Below are 21,608 nucleotides of genomic sequence, written 5' to 3'. Positions count from 1 at the left end.
TTGATAGCTTCATTTAAATTTTGGATGGTAGGATAGGGAGATTTGGCTAAATGAGGAATGCATGGGGAAGCAAAAGCCATAGCTAGGACATCAGAATCTTAAATGCGCCACCCTCCAGCAATTACTTTTCACTTTTTTAAAAAATCCTCACCTGAGGATATTTTTTTTTATCCTCACCCGAGGACATTTTTGCATTTATCTTCAGGTAGAGGGGGAGGGAAAGAAGAGGGGTAAGAGAGAGAAACATCGATGTGAGAGAGACACACCGAGTGGTTGCCACCCACATGACCCCAACCAGGGCCAGGGGCAAACTGCAACCACTGTACGTGCCCCTAGCGGGAACCAAACCCAGGACTCTCTGGTCGGCAGGCCGACCCTTTAACCACTGAGCCAAACTGGCCAAGGCGGATATTTCCCTATTTATCTTCAGACAGTGGGAGGGAGGGAAAGGACGTGAGAGGGACACATTGACTGGTTGCCTCCTACATGACCCTGACCAGGACGAGGGACTAACCGAAACAGAGGTATGTGCACTTGGCTGGAATCGAACCTGAGACTCTGGTCCACGGGCTGATGCTCTACCGCTGAGCCAAACCAGCCAGTGCTACTTTTCATTTCTTAGTCTCAAATCCTTTTATTCCAGCATAGCATCTTGCCCAAAGTTACATGGCTATTTTTAACAAAGAGGATATAGATTTCTGTTTCTTCCTTTTGTTGAAAATTCTTCAAAATCCTATAATATACCAATTTGAGTAGGAAATGGTTTTGATTAAAATGATATGACTATGAATATCAGTATATTTAATAAAACTATTCATGAATGCAAAACAGTTATAAAGAGGTGAGCCAGATTGGTGTTTTTCAAATTGTGTTCCAGGCAGCTTGTTCAGAAGCCACCCTGTGTCTTGGGGAGTGAACAGGCAGAGCCCTGGGATTCTTTACCTTATCCTCTTATACCAGAACTATGCCACTTCATTTTATGTACTGAACTTTAATGTGCTTCTTTTGAATAGTCTGATGAATTTTAAGGCCCTATCCTGATTACTATTCTATGATGCTATGACTGAATATGTTTATATTTATATCAAATACATTTATATGTAGATTACCCTTTATTGTCTGAGGTTGTCAAAATCTGAATTCTCAGGTCTTTCTCAGTGAGCATAGCATTTCACCTATAGCAATAAGCCGTCCAGTTGTTGCATTTTTCTCCCTATGTGAATCTGCAGACCTGCTTCATCTATAGTACAAGATTACCTCTTCCACAGCAGTGTTTAAAGAACATCTAAGTCAGTAACATCTTTGTTTTAGGAATAGATTAATTTCTGTGTTGAGTATCAATACTAATACCCCTCATTTTACCTTGCCAACCACTCAGGATTCCAGATGTGACATTTTTTTTTCTGCCTTTATGTACTCTTCTATAAAACAAAACAAAATTTTGACCTCTGGCATAATTCTTTAAAACTAGTGACATCCTTCGGCCTCTGTTGTCATCTCTGTTTGTCAGTCATAAATTTTCCAGCATTCTCTGGTTTATCTTACTTAAAACCCAGACTCTATCATCTGTAATTGGTAGATCTTAAGCCTCAAGTACTGTCTAGTTGTTCCTGTCCTAGCCTCCGATGGGTAGTCCCAGCCCTGTGGCTGCCCATTTTTGTTTATTACAAGGTTGGGCATATGTACCTTTGGTCCAAAGGAAGGAGGACCAGGCAATTGGCGTAGCCCCAAATCACTGCTCAAGGGATTCCCCTCAGGAATGGAGGTGTTCTGGAACCTCAAATGCCCCCAAAGAGCCACTCCTCATGTGGTTTCTGGCTGAGCTGGGCAGTATAAACCTTAAGGAAGTAGGAAGAAGACATAAGAAATGGGAAAAAGAGGCAGTGGGATAAGTTAGTACTTTCTACACAATTGCACCTATCCCAGTTGCTGGCAATTAGCTAGATACTATTTTCTATTGTTTAGTCACGAACAAGGCACAATCCAGTTTAAGAAACAGTCATTCTTAACAGAACTTTGTTACAGTAGACACTCCTATCTAGATCACTTTGTGTCCAGCTGTGGACATCAACTATACTCTTGAATCTCCTCAGGGTTTTGACTAGAAGTCATAATTGTGGTTTCATAGTGTTTTTTTGTTTTATTTTTTTAGCATAAAGGGAATTATATTGGCGAAATAAAGATTTTTTTCTTTCCATTCTTAAAAACAGGGCAGATGGCATTGCTAAATTACAATTAATTATAGATCTTTAATTTTATAATTAATACTTAGTCATTATCATGTGAATAAAAATCTCAGAATCTTAAACTTACTGTTTATAAAAACTCCTACATTTATGAGTTTTATTTTTTGAATATCTATTGTGAAAATCAATATAAGGGGACTGAATTAGGTGTTGTATTCTCTTTAAAATGATCTAATTTCTATAGTGAAAATTCATAAATGCATATTTCTTTTTAACCATTATATTCAAATTCTCTGCACATTTAAAAGTAGAAATGTATAATTTCTATGTGTATTTACTTTTATACTGCATACCTTACAAAATGATTTTTAAAGACCAAAATACAAAGGATACAATAACATGTCGGTCAGATGGGTTTCGCTGACGTGTTTTTTCTAACTGAGTTAACTGTTTAGCTTCTCGATTCCTTGCTGTTAATGTTGCTTTGAGGTCATCCTGTAAATAGGCATATTTTTGTTAATAATCTATGAGTTTAGAAATAAAATACACACCCTCTGATTTAAGGACAGGAGAATGGTCTTGTTTGATCCAGGCCTCATTATCACAGGAATTACTAATACATAATTAGTGTATATCTTTATGTGTGACAGTGCACACATATGTGTTTCTTTTAAAGATATGTTTTTATTGATTTTTCAGAGAGAGAGGAAAGGAGAGATAGAAACATCGATGTGAGAGAGAAACACATATGTGTGCCTCCTGCAGCCCCCACCGGGGATTGAGCCTGCAACCCAGGTATGTGCCCTGACTGAGAATTGAACTGGGACCGTTCAGTCCATGGGATGATGCTCAATCCACTGAGTCACACCAGCCGGGCACATATATGTTTCTTTAATATCCTTTAGAAATAATGACAAAGTCAAGATAATTTCGATGTAAAACTATAACCATATATATATATGTGTGTGTGTATATATACACACATATACACACACACACACTATATATATATATCAAATATATATATATATATGATTTTTATAGTGGTGGTAGTTACATGTATATATACATTTGTCAAAATTCAATGAAGACTTAAAATGGGAGAATTTTATTACATGTAAATTATACCTCAATACAGTTTGTTTAAAAAATAAAAATTTGAGCCCTGGCTGGTTTGGCTCAGCAGTTAGAACATTGGTCTGAGGACCAATGAGTCCTGGGTTTGATTCCAGTCAAGGGCACGTACCTCGGTTGCAGTTTGTCCCCAGTCCTGGTCAGGTCATGTGGGAGGCAACCAGTTGATGTGTCTCTTCACACTGATGTTTTTCTCTCTCCCTCTCTGTCTCTCTTTCCCTCCCTCCCTCTCTATCTGATGATAAATGGAAAAATATTCTTGGGAATTAAGAAGTACAAATTGTTTGTTAGACTGATGAATCTCAAAGGGAAGTAGGGAGGGAGGGTGGGATGAGATAAATCAGAGAACTTCTATGCATATATACATGACCAATGGACGCAGACAATAGTGTGGGGAAGGCGGGGGGGGGGAGGGGTTAGGGAGGGGGGAGTCAAAGGGGAAAAAAGAGGGGATATCTATAATACATTCAACAGTAAAGATAAGTTAAAAAAAAATATCCTCGGATTAAAAAAAGAAAAATGAAAAACTTTGAGGATGTACATACAGTATGGTGACTATAGTTAATAGCACTGTATTGCATATTGCATATTTGAAAGTTGCTAAGAGAGTAGATATTAAAGCTCTATTCACAAACAGTGTAATTATGGTGACAGACGTTAATTAGATTTATTGTGGTGATTATTCACAATATATACAATTATCAAATCATTATGTTGTATACCTGAAAATAATGTTATATCAATTATACCTCAATTAAAAATAGAACTTTGTCATACTCATTTGTAGTCTACATTTTATTACCTGTTCTAAAACAGAAATATAGTCTACATTTTATTACCTGCTCTAAAACAAAAATATAATCTCATGTTTCTATACATATACTCTTCATGACTGTAAATAATAAAAATGTTCATAATAAAAACAATGCTTTATGTTGCTACAGTATACTTAATAAGCTCACTAAAATATCTTTTTTCTCAAAGTTCTAAGAAATGATGACTTTTCAGAGTGTGTAAAAAAATGACTAAACACTACCTGTACTTTTTTTAAAAGAACAATTATTGGAAACCTTATACTCTTTGTTGGAATATCTAATAATAGTAAAAAATGAATTTACTTACTCGCTTCATTTTTACAATGGTTCCATAAGCTTTCAGTGGTTCAACTACTTTGGCTTCAAGTCTTTCAACCTATTAAAAATTATTATAAAATATAACTGAAAGGAAACAGATCAGAATTTCAATTCTGAAATAAAAACTGTGCTGTTTAACCTAAAAATTACTACACAGACTAATGAAAATATTTTTCCAATTAAAATGTCACAGTTCAACTTATCTTCAATAATTACCAGAATTGATAAGATTCAGAATCTAAATGTAAACACATTAAACACTGTTAAGCTATATAGTAACAATTAAAGCAGAAAAGCACCTGGTATGCAATATGACAAGAAAATGTCTCAGGATTTCAAGGAACTCATTCTTGCCATACCACCATTTCTGTATTACTTTTGTACCTAAACTAAGTAGCTTTTGGGTAAGTTTTAAGACTTCTCAAGTTTTAATACAATTACCATTTAAGTGTGTTTAGCAGTGTTGGATACTTTAAATATATATTCTCTAAAATGTACTAGCCCAACCTTCCAGATAGAGAAGCTGAAAGATACAGCATATTGGAAACATTTAAAGCAACACAATCCTCAAAATCAAGAAAGCTTAGAGACCACTAAGCTGCGATATTTTTCTGGGAAGCCATTCATAAATTATCCAAGCTTAGAGAATAAGATAAACGGTCTCAAGTGTTCCTGAGCTGTGAAACTGTATGGTTGATCTCTCTTTTATTTAGAAAGAAACAGTTTTTAAAAATTACAATTCTTATTAAATATTAGATATTCTTTTACTAATAGCACTAGTGGAAGACACTGAAGAATTAGATTAAAATAATTTTTAGAGAGAGGGAGATAGAAACATCAGTGAGAGAGAACATCAATTGGCCACTTCCTGCATGCCCCCCACTGGAGATTTGGCCTACAACCTGGGCAGATGCTCTAACTGGAAATCGAACCAGCAACCTCTTGGTGCATGGGCTGACGCTCAACCACTGAGCCACACTGGCTGGGCTAGATTTTTTTTTAAGGCAATTATATAGCATAAGAAAAATAACTCTTGGACATTAAAATTTCCTTTTTCAGGATAGGTAATACAAGATGACATGTATTTAACTGTTTAAGAACATGTGTTATTTTTGCAGCAGGAAAAGGGTTTTTTTTTTTTTACTCTCACCCAAGGACATTTTTGCATTTATCTTCAGATAGAGCGGGAGGGAGAGAGGGAGGACGAGAGAAACATCGATGTGAGAGAGACACATCGACTGGTTGCCACCCACACCCCAACCTGGGCCAGGGACAAACCACAACTGAGGTACATGCCTAGTGGGAACCAAAACCGGGACTCTCTGGTCCACAGGCTGACGCTCTAACCACGGAGCCAAACTGGCCAGGGCAGAAAAGGGCTTTTTTTGATGATACATGTTCATCCAAACGTGTTTATCAGTGAGTACACTTCATACTGACCTTCCTTTAGCTTCTATAAATAAAATGTATCTGAATGTTTCATTTTAAAACATTTTGGGAAAACAAGGAAAATCAAGTTCTCAATGAGCATTTAAATATTAGAAATCCTCAAGTCAAAACCATGACTATTCAGGATAGTTTAGTCTATACCACGTTGAATAATCCATACACTGATCACTCAGTGTAAGGGTTGTCCAAGTCTTTTTTCTGTTCTCCTTTTTGTCGCCTACCTTTTGTTCATTGTTCATTAGCACCTCCTCAATTTGGTAAGCACAGGAAATAAAAAGGAGAACAAGTGTGAATCCATTCACTTGGCTATTTGATAAATAGCATAAAGGTTTTCTAGAACGGGATAATGAAAGGATTGGCTAACATGGGATTTTAGGATTATCTGATTATAAATTATTTCTGAAATAAAAAGTCATCAGTTACGTATAACTAAGAGTTGCTTGTTTATTACAGAAGAAATATGACAAAACTCAAGTTTTCCTAAAAGTACACCCAAACATAATCACTACTCAAATTTCTGTATGAATAGCAATTATAGGGTCAAAAAATCAATGTTTTTTTTTTGATAATTGAAATTTGTTTTAGGCTTTAGAAAAAAGACCAAAAAGCACTGATGAGAAAAGTGCCAAAGAAGCAATGCAGCTCTAATACGGCAACATTTGACAAGTTAACCTGTGTCTTGAAACCTAAATAAATATTAAGTGAAAGTGCTTAGAGGTAGTAAAGGAAAAAAATGGGTTTAGGAAGGAAAACAGTTACACTACCACCTTCTTCCCTATCCACCCACGCCCAAGCAAAACATCTCTACAAAGTCTCACTACTGGTTTGCATCCATGTTATACATCAGTGTCGTACCTCTCTGGTCCATTTCTTACTTGTTCACTTACATTCTCATTCCCAACATCTTCCATCTCCAGACATGCTTTATACTTGACCACAAGATACAAATCATGCTCCTTTTCTTCCCCAATGGCACTATGTTTAGGAACCCCTGTAAAATAGCCATCTCTTGGCCAGAAGTTGGAAAATGAAATGGGGAAAGTCAAGACTTAAAGATGCTTGCAAGTGTAGTTTGAAAATGGTAAAATCACAGGAAACTTCCCTTTAATTGATTCACACAGTGTTACAGACATGAAAAGGTAAGTTTATCAGCAAGAGTGTGTTCACCACCTCAGATTACAAGTGAATCTTAACTTCCTCTACTTAAGGGCTCATTCCTAACAATGACGCGGTGACCTCTCTCCATACCTGTGCTTGTCGATAATCCTGAAGTTTGGCAAACTCATCAGCAAAGTTTTTCAGGCCCTGTTTTAAATTTGGGGTCTCTGTAGAGGCATACACATTTATTTCATTCACCAGGAGGTCTGCTTTGTCTCGCAGTCTGGCAGTTTTCCGCACATAAGCAGCAAATATTTGGCACAGCTCTCCAAAATGCTTCTCCACATTTGTGACAGCATTTTGCAGTTGTCTGGTTTGAGCGTCCCTAGAGAAAAAGGTGACACAAAAAGCAAATCATTCTTATTAGGGACAAGATGGCTTCATCTCCAAGTGAATTTCATAGGCAAACATTCCCGGGGATTTCGCAGCTTCTCCTGAGGCGGATTCCCCTTCTCTAGGCCTCCCTCCAGGCCGGGCCTTAACATCCCTTGTAGGGGCGCGAAGACCCGGCTCGGCGGCCCCGTCGCTGCGGGGTGGCGGCTGCTGGGGCTGCGCCGCCGGGGCGCCCCGCTGCCACCCGGGGCTCGCCGCAGCCCGGGGAGGAAGGCCCACGGCGCCGCAGGGAGGATCTGCCGCCGGCCCGGGGTCGAATTCGGCACGTAGGCCCCACGGAGAGAGGTTCCGCATCTCCCCACCGAGCCTTCACGTGTGGGGCACCCTGGGCAGCGGGAGGGGCCGGGGCTGTTACCGGTTTTCCAAGCTGCGCCTCAACATCTTGCCTCGCGCACCACCGAGACCCGGGACGGGCCCAACGACGGGTCTCCGAAGGGCCGGGGCGTGCGCCGGGGCGCGAGCCGCCGCTGCTGGAGCCCGAGAGCCCGCCCCGCGTGCCGCCGCGTCATCCGGCGTTTCTACGGCAACGCGGCGCGCGTCCCCGCGGCCAGTGCTGGAGTCCGCGGGAGCGCGAAGAGGCAGCCGGAGGGCGGCGGGCCCGCGCCAGCGCAAGGCCGCGGCGCCAGCTCCGCGCTCTCCTGGCCGCTGTGCCTGCGCCTCCGATCCCCTTGGAGAGCTGCTCCGACCCCGCGTCCGTCTCCGGTCGGTGCGGGCTGGACTGTGAGCCAACGAGGGAAATTTCAGGCCAACCCACTAGAAACACGAAACTAAAGGCCAATGACGTCCAGTCTCTGCTTATGCGACATTTACTCTTAAAACATATGCTCAACTTGTCCGATTCTCCGTGTTGAATCTGAAAATGTGGGCTCTTGTCTTTGGAAGGAGCAGTGCTTACCGCCTCATCTTTAACTTTTCATTTATTAAGCAAATATTTATTCAGTTCCTATTTTGTAGGAAAAAATTGTGTTGGACCGTGGGAATAATTCAAAGATAATAAGACCTCCCCACCCCCCTTGGCCGCCTCTGTGCTGCTCTTCCAGGTAAACGCCTTTAGGACTATTCAACCTTTATTTCTCTCAAGAAACCTTCCACAACTCCCACACTTCCCTCTTCCAGACAGCCAACGTTCCCCTCCTCTGTTGATTTTGTACTGTCTCCTGTTGTCTAGACTTGGAGCTCTTGGAGGCAGAGGAAATGCAATTCTTTCAAAATTCTCACCTGAGGGTGTGTGTGGGGGGGGGGCGGGGGGGGGGTTAAATTGATTTTTAGAGAGAGTGAAAAACATCAATGTGAGAGAGCTCAGTTGCCTCCCATAAGTGCCCTGACCTGAGATCAAACCCATAACCTTTTGGTGTACTGGGTGATACTCCAAACAACTGAGCCACCAGGCCAGCTCATAAGAAATACAATTTTAATCTTATATTCCTCAGCACATTGTACTGATAAAAATTGGTTTTGGACAAATGTATGTCCTCAGTCCTGTGTCCCCTCTCTTATATAACTCCTCTTATTCTCTCGTATTACAATAAATACCTCTTTTCTCCCCTTCTACTCATTCTTCGAGTTACCTACTGAGTGCCTGGTGTATTCCCAGCCCTGAGCATGGAGTAGTAATGGAACATCAGAAGAGTCTTTGCTTTTATAGAGCTCACAGTCTCTTGGATGAATAGACACTTATGAAACAAATATATATATATATATATATATATATACACACACACACACACACACACATACATATACATACACACAATTGCAAATGAGGTATGTGCTACTGGATCAACTTTAGCTGTGTAACAGACCACTGCAAAACCTTGGGGCATACAATAATCCTTTAGCTAACTCAGGATTCTATGAGTGGGCTGGGTGGTTCTTCTACTTTGGGTCTACTCAGCTGGGCTCTTGCATATCTTTCTGGTTAGCTGGCAGGTCTGCTGGTGGGTGGATGAGCTAGGGTGGCCTTGCCGAGGTAACATGCTAGTGGCCACTTTTGGAACATAACACAAGTACTAAGAAAAAGTACATGACACCGAGAGAGCATGTACTTAATACAGAAGTTCAGTTTAAACTGTGTTGTCAGGGAAAGGACTTCATTGAGAAAGTGACATTTGAGCTGAGATCCAAAGATAAGGTAGATGTTAACTATTTGAAGAGAGAGAAAAAGAGTCCAAAGAGTGGACAGTGTAGGCAAATTGCCCTCCTCCCAACTCCATTCTTTTTTTTCCTTCTTTTTCTATTTATCATCAGGTAGAGAGAGAGAGACAGAGAGAAACATGGATGTGATAGAGCCACATACATCGACTGGTTGCCTCCTGCATGACCTGATCAGGGCAGGGGACGAATTGCAGCTGAGGTACATGCCCTTGACTGGAATCAAACCTGAGACTCATTGGTCCGTGTGACGACATTCTTAACTGCTGAGCCAAACTGGCCAGGGCCCAGCTCCATTCTTAGCTCTACCTAACTACTATTTCGGAGAAAATGGTACCACTCTCCTGCTGATTGTTCAAGTAGAAAACCTAGGAGTCATTTTTTCTTTTCCCTAGGCACACTGGTAATTCCTGTTAGTTGCTCCTCCAAAACATATATATCTGGAACTATTCCTTCCTCATTTCTTCTACATTACCATAATCCAAGTTAATATCATCATTCACCTTTATCACAAACCTTCTTACTGGTTTCTCCATGTCCACAGTTATACATTGCAATGCAAAATCAAACATAGAGATCAGATCATGCCAACCTTTCAAAGCCTCTGCTGACTGGTCTGAATGCTTGTGTGTCCCTCAAATTCATATGTTAGAATCCTAACCCTTAATATAATGGTATTAGGAGGTATTGGGAGGTACTTAAGTCATGAGAGTGGAGCTCTCATGAATGGAATTAATGCTCTTATAAAAAGAGACCCCAGAGAGCTCCCTACTTCCTTCTGCCATGTTACACTAAGAAGATGGCCACCAAGGCGGAAGAGGCTCTTACCAAACACTGAATTTGCCAGTGCCATGTTCCTGGACTTCACAGCCTTCTGAACTGTGATAAATACACTTCTGTTTTCTATAAGCCACCCAGTTTATGGTATTTTTATCATAGCAACTCAAATGAACTATATATGTATTATTTTTTTTAATCCTCACCTGAGGATATTTTTCTTTCTTTTCTTTTCCTTTTTTAGTCCTTACCTGAGGATATTTTTCTATTGATCATCAGATAGGGAGGGAAGAAGGGAGAGAGACAGAGAGAAACATTGATGTCATAGAGCCACATCCACTGGTTGCCTCCCACACAACCCGACCAGGGCCAGGAGTGAACCGCAACTGAGGTACGTGCCCTTGACTGGAATCGAACCCACAACTCATTGGTCTGTGAACTGATGTTCTACCACTGAGCCAAACTGACCAGGGCAGGATATTTTTCTATTTATTTTCAGATAGAGTGGGAAGGAGAGAAAGGGAGAGAGTGAGAAATGTAGACATGAGAGGAACACATTGACTGCCTCCTGTGTGACCCCAACCAGGGCTGGGGGCCAGTCGCAACTGAGGTACATGCCTTTGACCCGAATCAAACCTGTGAGTCATTGGTCTGCGGGCTGATGCTCTGCCACTGAGCCAAAACAGCCAGGGCTGAACTAAATATATTTAAAATAAAGTTTTAAATTCTTTCTCTGGCTATTAAGGCTCTATCTCATTCTTGCCTATCCATTTACCTTCTCTCACTACTATACTGTGATATAGCTACAATATCTTTCTGTTACTAGTTTATTTGAGGCTCAGTTTTGTGTTTATTTTCTCTGCCTAAAACACACCTTCCTCAGATCATCACATAACTAGCCCCTTCTTATCACATAGAATTCTGCTTAAAAGTCATCTACAGAGGGGGCCTTTCTTTGATCACCTACTTAGTACCACGCCACACTCTTCTCTTTCCTCTGAAGCACATACATGCTCTGAAATTCAACTATTTGTTTATATGCTATTTCTGTTTTCCATGACTGGAATATATTGTCCAGGAAACTAGGCACTTTGCTGTCTTGTTCACATTATATTTCCCATGCCACCACAGTCCTTGACTCAAAGTAGGAGCTCAATAATTAGTTGAGTTCATCAGTAAATAAATGAGCTAGTGAGTGAGAATCCAATGGCAGAGGGAGCATGGTGTGTGTGAGGGAATGGAAGAAAACCAATGAGGCTGAAGTCGAGGAGATGGGCATGATGATATATGATATAGTTGGAGGGGTAGGTGGGGGGGTCAGGTCATGTAGGGCATTTTGACCATGCTAAGGAGTTTGGTCACAGTTTTCCAGAGAAACAGGATCAATATAAAGAAAAATATATACAGAATGATTTTGATACAAAGAATTGGCTCATGTGAGCATGGAGACGAAGCCCCAATGCATGTAGTTAGCAAGCTGGAGACCCAGGAAAGCTGATGGTACAAATACCAGTCCAAAAGCTGGCAGGCTCAAGACCCCAGAAAAACTAATCTTTCTGGCTGAGTCTGAAGACGGGTCGGGGGAGAAAGAAAACAGTCAGGCAGGAGGAGTACCCTCTCTTCCTCAGCCTTTTTGTTTTGGTCAGGTCTTCAATGGACTTGATGAGACCTATTCACTGTAGGGAGGGCAATCTGTTTTACTCAGTCTACCAACTCAAACGTTAATGTCATCCAGAAACCCCCTCACAAACACATTTAGAATAATGTTTGGGCAAAAGTCTGGGCATCTTGTGGCCCAATTAAGTTGCCACAATTAAACATCATAGTCCTTACCTTAGTATCGATGTGAAGGTATTAATGTATTACAGCAAGTCATGTAACTCTTAAATCTTTTAGCAAATGCCTTATGAATAGGATAGTAATTGTTGAACAAATATATATTGAATTGCACTCTCAACCCAATACATGGAATGAATGTTTTCTAGAAACCCTTCTGAGATCTGGGCTCTTTGATCTTACAAGACATTTCAAAGCATGCATCAGCACAGCTGTTCTCAAGTCTTTTCACTGCTACACTCTTTCCTAGGACACATCATGTCAAAGAAGATGAGCAGGGAATTGGGAGTCCAAGTGCCTTGGCCAACATCACATGATGGGATAGTAGGGGTGCTGCAATTAAATCCTTTGTCTTTCCTCTCCAATGCTCTATCCACTGTGTCAGAATCAACCTTTCTTTTTCTCCCTCTTTCTCTCCCTTTCCCTCTCCCTTTTCTCTCCTATTTTGATTTTTTTGCAAAGTTCTTAAATCAATGTAAATGTAAATAAATTATTTTAAGTAGTCAATCAGTGCCATTCCTTATTTGGAATAAGGAAAATGTGTGTCCATGATGAGTCAGTCATTGGGTACAGCATTCCCGAATCTTTGGGAATTGTTTCAGGTTACAAAGAGTATAACCTGACTTTTCTTAAACTACAACATATTTGTATATTTATTGTAAAAATAGCACAGTCTTATTTTGCATCACATTAAATGCATTCCAATTTATTTAGGATGATTTAAGAGAGATCCAGTAGAGACAAATAGTTACATTGACTTCATTCACTCATTTATTCAGCACTAATCACTGAGAACTTGTTATATACCGGACGCTGGATTTACCATTCTTTAACCCAAGTGCTCCGAGAAAGGTGGAAGCAGATAGCTCTACAACACAACGGGATCATTTTTTCAAAAAAATTCAATCTTATTTGGAGGTAATGAGTAGTTTAAATTAAATTATTTTATTTTATTATTTTTTAAAATCCTCACCCGAGGATATTTTTCCATTTATCTTCATATAGTGGGGGGGGGGGGGGGGGAGAGACATCAGTGTGAGAGAGACACGTCGACTGTTGTCTCCTACATGACACCAACTAGGGCCAGGACCAAACCACAACCGAGGTACGTGCCCTTGACCAGAATCGAACCTGTGACTCTGGTTCCTGGGCTGATGCTCTAATCCCTGAGTCAAACTGGCCAGGGTTGTATTTCACATTTTATTTTTATAGTTCTGTTTATATGCATTTTTTAATTGATTTTTAGTGTTGATATGAGTATTTCTGAGTCTTCACAGATATTTTTAGTGAGCAGTTGGATTTTTACTTAGTCAATGTATTAAAAGTAATTGCAGCTATTATTTATTTTTGATGCTTCAATTATCCAAGAGTTGGCCAGTGGGAGCCCTTTCAGCTCACTGCTCAGTGTTTGACATGTTCCCATTTTTCTTAAACATGTCTGGGTTCTGGCACAAAGGCTCACCTGTACAGTCTCTTCTCAAGAATTAGAATTAGCCATTTATCCAAAGAACAGCTACAATCACTTTCAACAGAAAACTCCATATTCTCTTGAGATTGTTTTTGGAATAGCTAGCCTGCTGAGTAAAGAGTTGAGAGCACCTATTTTGACTGTTAGCTGTAATGGTCACTGAAACAATATGCTTTTTGTTTGTTTTAACAATAGAATATCACAATAAAAAAGCTGGGTTAAATCATATCTTGTTGTGCTCTTATACTTTCAAACTAAGGTAGAAAATTTGATAATAGCCCATTTTAGATAATACACTGTACTTGTACTAGAGACACTTTTTTTTTTTTTTTTTTTGTAATCCTCACCCAAGGATATTTTTTCATTGTTTTTTTTAGATAGGGTGGAAGGGAGGGAGGGGGAGGGAGAGAGAAATAGCTATGTGAGAGACTAGTTGCCTCCCACATGACCCTAACTGGTGCCCGGGATCAAACTTGCCACCCAGGTATATGACCTTGACTGGGAATCAAACCTGAGACCCTTTGGTCCATAGGTCAACCCTCTAACCGCCAGGGCTAGAGACACTTTTATGCAGTTTAACATACTCACAGACTGAGCGTAATGGGGAGAAAGAGTAACATTTCTTTATATCACCAGTTTTTGGAAATAATTTTCATTCTGATAGCAGAATCTAATAAATATAGTGCTTATATTTGTTATATAAAAGTATAAATGGAGTGAAAAGTTCAGTTATTTATCAGAATGTGTCCAGATCTATATTCTGAAGGTGAATGAAGCATTTAGATAATTTTCAGAAACAATTGCTTTTTATGTAGATGATGTTATATCATTATAGAAAAAGAAATGTATATTTTTATTATTAAAAAGTGTACCTCAAAATTCTATTTTCTTTATAAATTCTCACATATTTCTTGCTTTATTACTCTATGTTATAACATTATTGCAGGATAGCCTAAATGATGCAGACCCATTGTTAATCACTGCCTAGCTGATACCTTCTACTTCTCTGCAGCATCGATCTCATTGTAAGTACATACCTGATTGGGTAATAAGTGGTATGTATTTGTGTCTGTATGTTCTGCTAGTAGGTAGGTAGACTGTGTGTATACAGACAGCATGCTGCATTGTTTACCACTGCATGCCCTGGAACCAGGGCAGTGTCGTACATGAAACAGATGGCCAATACATTTTTGTTGAACAAGTCATATTTGCTAAAAATATTATTCATTTGCCTCTTAAGTTTATGCTTTCAAACAAACAGATAATTACATTTATGGTGTTCATTTAAAAGAATTACATATTGTGGTCCAAATTACCACTGTAATTTGATTTTATACATATATTATTTTTATTGAATTTATTGGGGAGACACTAATAAAATTATATAGGTTTTAGGTGTACAATTTTATAATATGTCATCTGTATATTGTATTGTGTGTTCACCACCCCAATCAAGTCTCCTTCCATCACCATTAATTCCCCCCATACCTACTTTTAGCTTCCCCACCACCCTTTCCCTTTGGTAATCACCATACTGTTGTCTGTGTTTATAGGTTTTTATTTTTTTACTTAATCCCTTCACCTTTTGCACTCAGCACCATAGCCCCCTTCAGCTCCGACAGCTGTCAATCTGTTCTCTACCCATGAGTCTGCTTTTATTTTGTTGGTTAGTTTATTTTGTTCATTAGAGTCCACATTTAATTGAAATCATATGGTACTTGTCTTTCTCTGACTGGCTTATTTCACTTAGCATAATGCTCTCTAGATTCATCCATGTTCTCGCAAAGAGTAAGATTTCCTTCTTTTTTGTGGCTGAGTAGTAGATGTTGTCTAAATGTGCTACAGCTATTTCATCCACTCATCCACTGATGGACACTTGGATTGCTTCCAAGTCTTGGCTATTGTAAATAACACTGCAGTGAACATTAAAAATTTCCACGCATATTTCCTAAAAATAGGAATACTTTTTACACAATCACAATGCAGTTATTAATTTATCAATTAATATTGATACAATACTTTAGTCTCGTTCATATTCCAATTTTGTCCATTGACCTAAAAAAGTCCTTGATAACATCTTTTTCCACTCCAGTACAAGATCCAGTCTAGGGTAAGGTATTGCATTTAATTGTCATGTCTTTTCAGCTTTCTTTAATATGGAACATTTCTATAGCCTTTCATTGTCTTTTATGACATTGACATTTTGTAAGAATGTAATTCCCCATGCTCCACTTTCATAGTAGAATGCTTATAATTTTGTGTTTAACTGGTATTTCCTCATAATACACTAAGGTTGCACATTCTTGACAAAAGTACTGCATAGTTGATGATGTGTCCTCAGGGAATCACATTCAGGGCACGTGTTGTTCATCTTTTAGTTATTGGTTATACTAATAATCATATGTCAAGTATTCAGTGTGCATATCTTATATGTTAAGTACTGGATTCAAAGATGAGTAAGATAATTTCTTTGTTAGGAGATTACAGTCTAGGAAGGAAGTAGAGATGTAAACAAAAGAAGGAGAAGAAGTGTGCTAAGTGCTGTAATAAAGGCATGAACAATGGAGTAAGGAAATCTACCTTTAGGAGCAACTCTGGCCAGAGAAGTTGGGGAAGTTTCCTACAGATAAGTCACTCAAGGGCAGGAGCTATGCCTATAAATGTTTTTCTCTTTTATAGCCTTTTGTCTTATAGTCATTAAATAAGTATTGAATAAATGAAGGAAAAAAATCTATGTACCTCAAAATAAAACTGTCGAAATACGGTACATAAATATACTTGATTTTATCTCTCTTTGAAGCTCATTGATTACAGAACTGAATGTTTTAGACACTCATGAAATACATTTACATACTGAGAAAAAAGCTCATAGTAAATTATGGGCAAAATGTGGTTTATACATTTATGATATAAGCTTTTTCTAACATAGTTGTATATCCAGTTAGCGACCTTAATTACAAAATTGAAATGTGTTCAGAATCATATATCTTTATGCAGAGAGAGATTTCAAGAGTACATTCATTTCAATATCTTCTTTACACAAGGCCAACTTTACAGATGAAGCCATAGGGCTCAGAGAAGTATACTGCCTCAACAAGGTCAAATGTATATGGTTATCAAAGAGTCTATAGCCCTGGTCCAATGACAAGGCTGTTCCTGGCTATTATTGGTGCTTAATCTGTATTTTCAGAATGAATGATATTCTTTCTTCCTAGTGCATTGTGTTTCCTACTATTCACAGGTAACTTTTAGGAATCCCTGTGATCGCAGTTTCTATTTGTGGTCTCCAAGAGTCACAGCTAAGCCTTCAAGTCATATCCTGAAGTTATAAATTCTGCTGGCATGAATTAATACCACTGTCTAATAGGTATATAACATGATCCATGTTTGTATTTTAAAATGTCATAGTAACTACATTAAAAAAGTAAAAAGAAAGAGTGAAGTTAAATTTCATCATGCACTTGATGAATATATCCAAAGTTTTATCATTTCAATATGTAAGCAATATAATCTAGAATGGCCCTTGGTAATCTGTCTTTATGCTTTGCACTGCTCAGTGCCGGCTGCCAAAGGACAAATGACCCAAAGAAGTGTTTCTTCTCCTACCAGACCTGATTTTTGACATGATCTCAGGGTTGTGAGTGCAGATCTTTATGTAGTTCTTTTACAGAACTGTAGAATTCTGGAGAGGGATTAGGCAGTATAGAAGTACTTTAATAAAAACATACACACAGCCACTTGCTTCTCAGGCTTATGTATCAACAGCTAATTGTAATGGTTTCAGAATTAGGTTATGAATAATGTCTTTATCTAAATTGATCTCTGTGTTCTTTTTTTATAGATTGATACATTGGAGTGTTGAGATAAAATTGCTTATTTCTAGATTTGAAGGAAGGAAGAGATGGTAGCTTTGATGAAAATGACATTCAGATTTTAAGTCCTTTATTTCATATTTTGATAGAGAACACTTTTTCTTGGCAGAAGCCTTTAATAAGATACTTCAAATTAGTGGGTAAAGAGGCTCTCTGCTCCTGTTTGTCGGAGAGCCATGTCTTTCTACGCAGTGCCAGCTGCAATGCTGAGACACGACGGTGAAGGTTGGAGTGAACGGATTTGGCCGTATTGGGCGCCTGGTCACCAGGGCTGCTTTTAACTCTGGCAAAGTGGATATTGTCGCCATCAAAGACCACTTCATTGACCTCAACTACATGGCCTGCATGTTCCAGTATGATTCTCCTCATGGCAAGTTCAAAGGCACAGTCAAAGCTGAGAATAGGAAGCTTGTCATCAATGGAAAGTCCATCTTCATCTTCCAGGAGTGAGATCTCACCAACATCCAAAGGGGTGATGCTGGTGCTGAGTATGCTGTGGAGTCCACTGGTGTCCTCACTAACACGGAGGAGGCTGAGGCTCACCTGAAGGGTGGAGCCAAGAGGGTCATCCTCTCTGCCCTTTCTGTGGATGCCCTATGTTTGTGATGGGTATGAATCATGATCAGTATAACTCCCTCAAGATTGTCAGCAATGCCTGCTGTACCACCAACTGCTTGCCCCCTCGGCCAAAGTCATGTATGATAACTTTGGCATCTAGGAGGGACTCGTGACCACATTCCATACCATGAATGCCACCCAGAAAACCATGGATGGCTTCTCTGGGGAGCTGTGGCGTGATGGCTGAGGGGCTGCCCAGAACATCATCCCTGCTGCTACTGGCAGTGCCAAGGCTGTGGTAAAGCCATCCGTGAGCTGAATGGGAAGGTCACTGGCATGGCCTTCCATGTCCCCACCTCTAATGTGTTTGATTTTGTGTATCAGACCTGCCACCTAGAAAAAGCTGCCAAATACAATGACATCAAGAAGGTAGTGAAGTAGGTGTCAGAGGGCCCCTCAAAGCCATCTTGGGCTATACTGAGGATCAGGTTGTCCCCTGCGACTTTAACACTGACACTAACTCCTCCACCTTCAATGCTGGGCCTGGCATTGCCCTGAATGCCACTTTGTCAAGCTTATTTCCTGATATGACAATGAATTTGGCTACAGCAACTGGGTAGTAGACCTTATGGTCAACATGGCCTCCAAAAAGTAAAAGCCCCCTGGACAACCACCCCAGCAAGAAGAAGAGAGACCCTCAGCTGCTGGAGAGTCCTTGCCCCAAATCGATCCCCCAACACACCGAGAATCTCCTGACCCCCACAGTTTCCATCCCAGGTCCCCTGAATAAGGGGAGGGGCTTTGGGAACCCTACCTTGTCATGCATTATCAATAAAGTTCACTGCACCCATCCCCCCAAAAGTTACTGGGTAAAGATAATGTACATAATAAACTGTCTTGGGACCACTGACCACACATCTGTAGAACTATAAAATAATATACCAATATAATGCCATGTGAAACCAGAACATTTCATCTCACATGTTGTTGGTGGAGTGCAAAATTGGAGGGCGATTTGGTGATCTCAATTTAAATTGCATGTTTCCACCTCTGGGAATTTATCCAACATATATATTTATACTGTGCACAAAGAAGTATGTAAAATGGAATTCATTGTAGTAAACATTTATAACACGAAAAAATTAGAGGACAACTAAAATGTCTATCAATATAGGATTGGTTAAATAAATTATGATATATCTGTACAGTGACTTTATCCCTTTAAAAATATATATCCCTTTAAAAATGAGATATCTCTAACGTCCTGATGTAAAATTCACTCTAAGAATTATGAGAGAGAGAGAGAGAGAGAGAGAGAGAGAGTAAAGACACAGAACAGTATATAGATCAGGGGGTCACAAACAATCAAATTTGCTGCATGTTTTTGTAAATAAAATTTTGTTGGAACATAGCCTTTCCCATTTGTATGCATATTGTCTATGGCAGCTTTTGTGCCACAATGACAGAGTAGAGAAGTTGCTACAGAGAGCATTTGGACTAGAAAGCAGAACATATTCACTGTCTGCTCTTTAGAAAAAAAACAAACTTGCTGAGCCCTGTATGCTACTATCTGTGTTATATAACTTTTACTAGTTACGAAAGGATATAAAATAATGGGTAATTACCTCATTTCTAAGACAAATACCATTTCACAAATGTAAATCTGAAAATATTCTCAACGCATGTTGGTTTAAGTAGGTTACTATAAAAATAATCAGGGATACATTTCTACATGATTATAAATTTGATCAATCTGAGGAAGGAAATTTCATTTTCCTATGGTAGGATCTATATTGTGCAAAGAAAAACAATTGAAAAGGTGGAAAAACTCATCAATCAACCAATTCATCATTTCGTGTACAGAGTAACTGGTTTGAAGGTTTTTTTCTCTCCCTGAACTCACTATAACAACTGCCCCACCTCGGGGCAAGTTGGCAGAGTAGTGTAAATTACCAGCTAGCCTGTAACTAACTCCACAAGGTCTCAGAGGGGAAGACTGGACATGATGATTGTTAAAACCCAATGCTAGACTAACTCTATCATTCAGTAAGCTCTGGACTTCTTGTGTATGCTGTCAGCATGCTTACCAGCTGGGTACATTGCCTGACCTTTGAAGGGGTGGCACACCCAGGCAGAGATAGACTGAACAGCATTCTGTGGCTGGCTGGCCTTCTCTGGACATCAGGGTGGTGGCTGCAATGGTGGTTAGGGACACTTAGTTCAGGTTTCTCTTCTGAATACTAAGAGAGACTCTTCATCTTGAGATTTTGGAGACATCAGAAGGCTTTACTGAGTAGACAACCAGGGAATTTAAATATTTAAAACAAATAAAACACATTTATAATGATATCCAGGCATAATAATAGGGTGACTATAGATTAATGCTAAATCCTCCTTATTCAGGTTCTTGAGAGGCCGCCTGGCTGGTTCTGTTCTGGCCACAGTTGGGACTTTTCTTCTTTTGCTATCCCGGTTCTTGCCAGCCTACTCTGGTTGTTCTTCCCTGCCAGTTGTTCTGATACCCTGATCCGTAAAATAGTTTTAAAAATTTTTTATTTATTTTTATTTATTTTATTTTATTTTATTTTTTTAATCCTCATCCGAGGACATTTTTCCATTTTTTGTACAGACAGAGTGGGAGGGAGAGAGAGGAACAGACAGAGAGGGAAACATCGACGTGAAAGGGACACATCGAGTGGCTGCCACCCGCACGACCGACCAGGGCCGGGGACACACTGCAACCGAGGTACATGCCCTTAGCGGAAACCGAACCCGGGTCTCTCCGGACCGCAGGTCGACGCTCTAACCGCTGAGCCAAACCGGCCAGGGCTAGTTTTAAAAATTTAATACAACTCTTTTATAATACTTTGGACCCTGCTTCCCCCCCCCCCCCCCCCCCCCCCCCCGCCAGGGAATAGAGCTGTAGCTATTAACCACCTGTAACAACCTGGATTATTTGCTAGCCTGGTCCCTGCATTGGTATCCTTCTTCTTAGCGGTAGTCTTGCCTCATTTAAACCCAAACCAAACCAACCAAACCAAAAATTGTTAACACCCTTAATATGAACATGGCCCTTGTACACCTGAGGGCATCTCAGCCAATAATTATACCAATAAATCTCCTTTCCCCACCATAAGCACCCTATGCTCCGGTAGGTCCCTCAGATACAGCGTACTCTTTCATGGTTCTGTTTCAAGCTGTTCCTGCAATGGAACAAACTCTGTGCTACCCAGAGAGTACCTCTCATTCCAGCTCAGTCGTCTCCCCTGCTGAGATTTAGACTCTTTGGTTTTCAATCCGCAACTTTTGTTCTTAACTCTATTACTATATTGAAATGATTTATTTCTGTGCTTGCTTGTTCCTTGATCTCAAATTGTGCAGTAGTCATTTTGTATACCATGCCCCTTGGATAACATCTGTCACAAAAGATTGATGGATGACCGTGCTGTTCTTGAAACTCTTTGCAAGTTTAACAGTTCAAGATTATATGGAT

The 21,608-nt window shown here is 39.7% G+C and overlaps 1 protein-coding gene, 1 long non-coding RNA gene and 1 pseudogene across 5 annotated transcripts in view; 2 read left to right on the top strand and 1 right to left on the bottom strand.

The window, feature by feature from the left end:
* CIBAR1 (CBY1 interacting BAR domain containing 1) overlaps positions 1 to 7,911 on the bottom strand; it is a 30,470-nt gene extending 22,559 nt beyond the window's left edge. Inside the window, exons 1-5 of one of the 4 annotated variants that reach the window (XM_036263797.1) lie at positions 7,809 to 7,911; positions 7,151 to 7,385; positions 6,124 to 6,150; positions 4,443 to 4,511; positions 2,580 to 2,681 (exon numbers count right to left, since the gene is read on the bottom strand). In XM_036263797.1, the coding sequence (XP_036119690.1) occupies positions 2,580 to 2,681; positions 4,443 to 4,511; positions 6,124 to 6,150; positions 7,151 to 7,385; positions 7,809 to 7,834 (459 nt within the window). In that variant the 5' untranslated portion in view covers positions 7,835 to 7,911. The remainder of the gene's footprint in view (positions 1 to 2,579; positions 2,682 to 4,442; positions 4,512 to 6,123; positions 6,151 to 7,150; positions 7,386 to 7,808) is intronic. The other 3 variants (XM_036263799.1, XM_036263798.1, XM_036263800.1) reach the window with 3 other exon arrangements.
* A 494-nt stretch (positions 7,912 to 8,405) lies between these two features.
* Positions 8,406 to 14,670, top strand: LOC118631395. The gene is made up of 3 exons (XR_004959832.1): positions 8,406 to 8,493; positions 12,997 to 13,135; positions 14,632 to 14,670. It is a non-coding gene; the product is annotated as an uncharacterized LOC118631395 (long non-coding RNA).
* Positions 14,671 to 17,782: 3,112 nt separating this feature from the next.
* LOC118631517 lies at positions 17,783 to 18,770 on the top strand (annotated as a pseudogene).
* The last annotated feature ends 2,838 nt before the right edge of the window (positions 18,771 to 21,608 follow it).

The sequence above is a fragment of the Molossus molossus genome, unplaced genomic scaffold (genome assembly GCF_014108415.1).
Source record: "Molossus molossus isolate mMolMol1 unplaced genomic scaffold, mMolMol1.p scaffold_m16_p_16, whole genome shotgun sequence".
NCBI lineage: Eukaryota > Metazoa > Chordata > Mammalia > Chiroptera > Molossidae > Molossus > Molossus molossus.
Note: the sequence above shows the minus strand (reverse complement) of the source record. Positions and strands in the feature narration are given on the sequence as shown.